Here is a 7,687-nt window from a genome sequence, read left to right as displayed (position 1 = left end):
TCCTCACTCTGTCCCGGTCCCTGTGGCCATTTTCTGCCCTTTCCCCTGCTTTCCCACCTTGTTGCTTGTTAGTGTATAACAAGAGCTGTATGAAAATTTTTCTTCTAAGTGCCTGCCTCAATTATCCAAAATAAAGCATTATTAAATTAAGTTATTTAAAAGAATAAATTATATATAGTGATATGAAATTCTTCTATTATGGATTGGACTTTTTGTATAGTTAGTACTGTCAAGGATGATGTAGCAAATAGGGAAATGTATTTGTAGGAAACTTCAGAAATAAGCTGGATCCCTGCAGCTGACTCCTCCAAAAAATTTAAGATTAGTCACCATAATGTCAATGACTGCTGGTCATGGTTATGCTACACGAAAGGGAGGAAAATTGAAGTCCACATCTTAATTGAATAGAGAAACATGATAGACTGCCATAGGCACTCATCTACAGATTAGATGGATTTTGAATACTGCATGATACAGTATCAATTTTGGACAACCAATACTAAATAGCTGCCAGAAAGGAAAACATACCCACTATGCTGTTTATAACCAGTTATCCAAAAGTCTGGAGGAATGTTTAAGATGCTTATTTTGTAATAAGAAAAATGTCACACCCTACTGTTAGAAAGAAGAGCTAATCTGAAAAATGATGAAAGAAGGGAGAGGTAAAGGCAGAATCAAATCCAAGATTAAAATACACATGAAATAAAAGTTACACTTTTCACTGGAGAAAGAGTAAGTGGTTAGAATCTATTTAATCAGTGCCATGATATTGCCAACTATTAAGATTTCAGAAAACTTTCCCAAATGTTACAATCAATGAAAACATGCCCAAGATATAACTGCATTTTTTATAATGCATGATAAACTTTATCATAAGAGCACAACCACAAATTGATGGGAAAAAATGCTATGAGTAGAGACGTTAACAAAAGTGACAGAAAATAGTTATCTGCAGTATCCCTTTTCCTTTGATTTTTAAAAATTTAACAACTTTCATCAGTTATGCTCAGTATTTTGATCACAGCTTTTTAACATTTTAAAAATATACTATGGTATATAAACTATATGTAACCTAACAATACAACAATTAAATGTTTTGAATTACTTAAAAAAATAATCAACAAGACTGAGTTGGTTTAGCTTATTTCTGAAGTTTCCTACAAATACATTTCCCTATTTGCTACATCATCCTTGACAGTACTAACTATACAAAAAGTCCAATCCATAATAGAAGAATTTCATATCACTATATATAATTTATTCTTTTAAATAACTTAATTTAATAATGCTTTATTTTGGATAATTGAGGCAGGCACTTAGAAGAAAAATTTTCATACAGCTCATGTTATATACTAATGAAGCCAATTTGACCTATAATGCTGACATAAATAATCAATTAACAAAAGCTATCTAGTATTAGAGAAATCGTGAAAGAAACCAGTATCAAGTAATTTTAACTAAATATATTTTAATGACATATATTCATTCTCATATAGATTTATTTACATATATCACAAAGTAAACTTTGTGGCCTGTTTTTCCATTATGTGTAGCATTATAATTGATCAAAACAAAATTCATAATGAGGTCATCATATTTAAAGTCATGAACATTCATTAACTGAGAATGAAATACCAGAAAAGGGATAATGCATCTCTATACCAAATAAAGCCTTAAACAAATACAAACCCTGATAAAAAGAAAGCAGCATGCCAGAGATCTCTGAAGACAGTGCCAACGCTGTACGAGGTGCTTATACTGTGGCTCTGAACTGCTTCTTCCTGTGTGTTATCTGTGGTACTAGAACCATCTCCTTCCCTGTGTACTTCCAAATGGGCTGCTTTTCTTAATTTCCTTCATCAAGAAGAGATTAAGAGTAGAAAGTAGCTTTAAAATTTTACCAACCAATTTCTCTGTAGTGCATCCAAAATCATGGTAAACATAAACACAGGAACTTTAATGCATAATAAAACTCAGATTTACTAGATAAAATTTAATCCAAATATCATGGTGCATATTCAAAACAAATTCAAATTTATAAACATTAAGCTATTGTTTCTTGTTCATACTGACAGGTCAGTGGACATTAGTTGTAAGGACTGCATGGGACAGATATTTACAAAAGCATTTCTTCCCTATTTGAGTGCCACTTATCTGCAGATGAAGAGAGAAGAAAACTTAGATTAGAGAATTATATAATCTAATTGATCAGCAATGCTCTTTATCTAACATAGGTATTATCTTGTTAAAATGAGACAGGTTTATATGCCAAAATCTCAACCCTTAAAAACTGTGAAAGTCACAATCTCTTAATAGTAATATTCAAAATGCTCCAAAAGACCCTTAGAAACAGAACTCCATTGTGCTAAGAGGTCCATGAGACTTACTATATTTGGTTAATCAAAGAACACTATTACAACATCAAACAGCATTTAGTAAATAAATAAACTTTAGCTGAGATTTCTTTTTGGCTGTTTTTCCTAAAGCATCTTAAAAATCCAAGATTTTGCAAGTAGTGGGCACTATTAGCAACTCCAGCTAAGACATATTTCCTACATTGTTACAAGGTTACTAGAAATGAGCTCCAGGGAAAAATAAATAAGTAAGTAACAGGCATGTTGTTCACTGATACTTGATTCTGGAGCTCAGTGCTTTTACTTTGAAAAAGTAACTTTGTAAGATATTATCCTATAATAAAAGAGACAGGAACAATACTGGATTCAAATTATGGAAATCTACAAAAAGATCACTTTTACACAGACAGTACCTTCTTCTTTTACCTCCCATACTCAGAGGAGGTTTGGGTGTTCTTGTTGAAACAATCTGGCAGTGCACAGTTCCCAGGAGCAGCATCAGCCATATCGGCCCAATCACTTCTGTCAGAGGTATGCTATGTGGGCTAGAAGCGGAATAGAATAACACTATTGCTGCAACTACAAAAAGGGAAAGAAAATAGGTTTAATTATAGATGTGACAGTCAGTTATTTGAACTTTTAAAATTGTTTTTACACTGCATCTTACTAGATTATTTTTCTAAATTTAAATGAGCTTAAAAATGTTACTACAGACAAGCTCTTTCAGACTACTTTTATGATTTGCCCCACAGTGACTATGCTCTTTGGTAATAAGTTCTTAGAAGAAGAAAACATCCAACATAATCTCAAAAGTACACATCTCAACACTGTAACCACAATTAGATGCCTATGAATCTAAGGGCATTTTTGGTAAAATCACAGACTATCAAAAGAACCACACTAATCTCAAGTACACTATTTCTTAGTCTTACAAATGAGGAAGTCCTATGGTAAATGTAGATCCCTGGATAGTACAAACAGTGTACACCTGACCACTAACCAAAAAGGTTGATGGTTGAAATCCACCCAGTGGCACCACAGAAGAAAGGTATGGAGATCTACTTCTGTAAGATTGTTGCTGTTAGCGTTAAGATTACAGTCACTGAAAACTCTACGGAGCACGTTCTACTCTGAACCATGTGGGGTTGCCATGAGTCTGAACTGACTGGCGACTTTTTTTTTTTTTTTTTAAGTGATTAAGTGTGGAGTCCCTGGGTTGTATAAATGGTTAAACACAAGTGGCTACTAACTGGAAGTGTGAGTCCATCCAGAGGCACCTCAAAAAACAGTCCTGGTGATCTATTTCCAAACCAGCATTAAAAACAGCACAGAGCACAGTTCCACTCTTAAACACGTAAGACTGACATGAGTTGGAGATCAAGTCCATGGCAATTGGGGTTTGGCTATGACACATGTATGAGGCTATAAAGAAATTCTTATTGATAGAAATTTATCTACTTGAAAGTGCAAATTTATCTATTTAGGCATATTCTGCAGGGAAACCACTGAAAACAAAACAAAACCCCACCAAACTCACTGCTGTTGAGTCAATTCGACTAATAGTGACCTCTCCTTGGGTTTCTGAGGCGGTATCTCTACGGAAGTAGAGTGCCCAGTCTTCCTTCTGAGGAGTGGCTGGTGGGTTTGAAGCGCCAGCCTTCTGATTAGAAGCCTTCTGGCCTTAGGCACTACGCCACCATAGCTCCTAGGGAAACCACTAAGCATACATTAATATGTTTAAGATTAACACATGAAGGGGAAATCTTGTTTCTGCCTGCTCAGCATCACTTACACTCTCTGGACATAAACTCTCTTTACTTTTTGGGAGCTGCCTCCTTTATCTGTTCATCAAATTATCTCAACTCTCCAACCTCGGCGATGGATATGTAATCAAACTTGTTACGGTCTTAATAACTTTGGGTATAATCGTTAAGAAAAGAATGGATATTTCCTAAACAGGGTCAATCAATCCTGTTCAAGGACTGATACAGATGTTTGAAGAAGGCCTTTCTCCCAGATTGCAAACACTAAGGACAGTGGAAAAATGAAATTGTCAGGGGCCACTTAACCCAAGACCCAGAAGGAACCTATCTAGGATGCAATCAGCCAGGGAAAATTGAGTCAAGCATATGGAAGGTGAAGATATCTTCTGAACCTTCAGCTCCAGCCATGTTTGAGTCCAGCACCTAATTGTTTTGAAACAGATAATTTGATAAGGATTACCGTTCGTTAGGTGTGACAATTGTAATATATAATGTGCAAGGAGCTCTCATGGCGGAGTGGTTAAAGCATCTGGCAGCTAACCAAAAGGTTGGCTGTTTGAAACCATCAGCCACTCAGTGGATGGAAGATGAGGTAGTCTGCTTCCCTGAAGATTTACAGCCTTGGAAACCCTGCAGTGAAGTTCTATCCTGTCTTATAGGGTCACTTTGTGTCAGAATCTACTTGATGGCAGTGGGTTTCTTTTGTTTGTTTGTTTATGTAATATACATGTTTTGAAGATATATTTACTTACATATTCAAGGGTTAAATGTCATAATATATATAATTTATTTTAACAAAATAGATTAAGCAAATTTGTCAAAATGTTGTTGTTGTTAGGTGCTGTCCAGTTGGCTCCAATTCACAGAGACCCCATGTACAACAGAACGAAACACTGTCCGGTCCTGTGTCAGCCTCACAATCCTTGCTATACCTGAGCTCATCGTTGCAGCTGCTGTGTCAATCCATCTCGTTGAGGGCCTTCCCTTTTTTGTTGAGCCTCCACTTTATCAAGCATGATATCCTTCTCCAGGGAATGGTCCCTTCTGAAAACATGACCAAAGTAGGTGAGACAAAGTCTAACCATTCTTGCTTCCAAGGAGCATTCCAACTGCACTTCCTCCAGGACAGATTTGTTCATTTTCCTGGCAGTCCATGGCACTTAACAGTATTCTTTGCCAACACCACAACTCAAAAGCATCAATTCTTCTTTGGTCTTCCTTATTCACTGTCCAGCTTTCACATGCATATGAGGCAAATGAAAATATCATGGCTTAAGTCAGGCACACCTTAGTCTTTAAGGGGACATCTTTGATCTTCAGCACTTTAAAGAGGTCTTTTGCAGCAGATTTGCCCAGTGCAATAAGTCATCTGATTTTCTTTTTAATTTTGATTTGGATGAAAATTTATAGAGCAAATTCACTTTCCATACAGCAGTTCACACACACTTTGTCGCATGACACTGACCACAATTTACCACAATGCAACAGCTCCCCTCCCACTTCCTCCTGATAATGACCTCTTCCCTGTGTCCATCCCTCCATGCCCTCCTGCCTGCTGAGCTGTCTCCCTGTGCATAAGCAGCCCTTCTTTCTCCTTGACTGTTCTCTCCAAGGAGCGTACCTGCCTTGGGGCAATGTTCAACTCCTAAATCATCTGATTTCTTGACTGCTGCTTCCATTGGTGTTGATTATGGAACCAAGTAACATGAAATCTTTGACAATTTCACTCTTTTCTCCATTTATTGTGATACTGCTTATTTGTCCAGTTGTGAGGATTTTCATTTTATGTTGAGATGTAATCCATACTTATTATTAATAACTTATCATTAATAACGAATTGTTAATATTAGTAACTGCTAATCCAATGATACCGGAAGGAAGATGGGGCAATCTACTTCTGTAGTGATACTGCCTCGGAAACCCAAGGAGGGGTCGCTATGAGTCGGGTCCGACTCGATGGCACATAACAACAACAACAACAACAATCCAATGATATGGGTAGACAGGCATTTAGGGGAACTATATAATTTGTCATCTAAACTAAAACACTACTGAAAGTGAAATGGAGCTATTAATAAAAGCCCTAGGCCAACACAAGTAAACTAGGACAGTCCCAGACAAATTGAGACATACAGAAATCCTGGTTTACTGTACTATTTGATCCAGTTTCTTGTATTTTTTAAAAACTTTTTTGCAAATGCTTTGGTTTCTGCTACTTACAATTTAAAGAGTCCTGGTCTAGTCAAGCAAGAGTTAAGCTCAAAACACCACTTAATCTCCTAACAGGCTTAAAGTGTATCATGAAAACAAACTTCAGCTTTATATTTTCCTGAGTAATAAAATTCTTTAAAAAGAAAAAAAGATTTAAATTTTTTGAATGTCAATCATTTTTATAAATTTCTCTGAAATTTGACATAATTCTATAATTCTCTCGTAACAGACTCTGGGATTTTGGAAAAGTATAGTTGTTTTTAACATGAATTCCAATGTGGCCTTTGTCAAGTTCTTAATTATTTTGAACCTTGGTTTATCTTTTGTATGAAACATTATATAGGTATTTTAGCGTTTAAAGGAGGTAATATAAGTGAAATGCTTAGAAAAGCTCCTCACACATAATAAATATGTACTTCACACTGGTAAATGAAACTTTTATTAGCTATCATTAATCTAACTATGTTTAAAAGGAGTGAGGAGGACAAATGTTACAGAAGAGGTTTAGTGTTTCAGGCACAAAGGAGAATACCTTAAAAGAACTTCAGATTTTATACAATTAGTATGTGGTTGTTATTTATCTGTTCTGTCTAAATCCTATGACAACCCTACTCTGTAATGTGAGGGCTGGGAGACTACACACTCTATTTTCTGCATCGTAATAGAAAGTTGTTAAATTCTGCCAAGAGGTGGCATTGAGAGAGAGAGAGAGAGAGAGAGAGAGAGAGAGACAGAGAGAGACAGAGAGAGAGAGAGAGAGAGACAGAGAGAGAGGAAGCCACTTTCTTTCACTCTCTTTTTCCTTCCCTCTTCTGGCTATGTTTCTCACAGTGGTCATGGTCCCTCTACAGCCTCAGCTCCTGAGGCACCTCCTCTTCCATGGTTCTGGTATTAATTCCTCTCTTTTGTTCTCACCTCAAATGAAGGTTTAGAAGATATGTAAAGCTTACTTATGTTTTTTGGTCATTTAGTGAAGTCTGACAAACTAAACTATACTACTGGAGTTTTTGTAAGAAATTACTGACAAAGTTCAACCAAGACAGAACATTATTTATAGGGCCCATGTGGCTCGAAGAACAGATGTCACATACCAGCAAAGCAGAACTCTAGGGGGAACCATCAGGTACATAAAATATCTAAAGTTCACTTTTTAGGCTTATTAATACTTATGATTTAGCGGTAGGTGTTAGGCATTAAGGATAAAAAGAAATATGAGACATCCCTGTCCCCTAATCTTACTCTTTGGTTTATAGGAAAAGAGTCACACACAGAAAAAAAACTATTAAAATACTGTGTTAAGCGCAATGAAAAAATACATATGGGTAAAATATGTAACTAATTGAAGTTTATGGGGAAAAA

At 36.1% G+C, this 7,687-nt stretch overlaps 1 protein-coding gene across 1 annotated transcript in view; it reads right to left on the bottom strand.

The window, feature by feature from the left end:
• PHTF2 (putative homeodomain transcription factor 2) overlaps positions 1–7,687 on the bottom strand; it is a 115,368-nt gene that overhangs the window by 61,099 nt on the left and 46,582 nt on the right. The window contains exons 6-7 of the mRNA XM_007944747.2: positions 2,768–2,933; positions 1,690–1,854 (exon numbers count right to left, since the gene is read on the bottom strand). Coding sequence (XP_007942938.1) covers positions 1,690–1,854; positions 2,768–2,933 — 331 coding nt within the window. The remainder of the gene's footprint in view (positions 1–1,689; positions 1,855–2,767; positions 2,934–7,687) is intronic.

Source organism: Orycteropus afer, unplaced genomic scaffold (assembly GCF_000298275.1).
Source record: "Orycteropus afer afer isolate SDZICR_OR568_19922 unplaced genomic scaffold, OryAfe1.0 scaffold00007, whole genome shotgun sequence".
Classification (NCBI taxonomy): Eukaryota; Metazoa; Chordata; class Mammalia; order Tubulidentata; family Orycteropodidae; genus Orycteropus; species Orycteropus afer.
The sequence above is the reverse complement of the archived record's forward strand: the minus strand, read 5'-3'. Positions and strand labels throughout refer to the sequence as shown.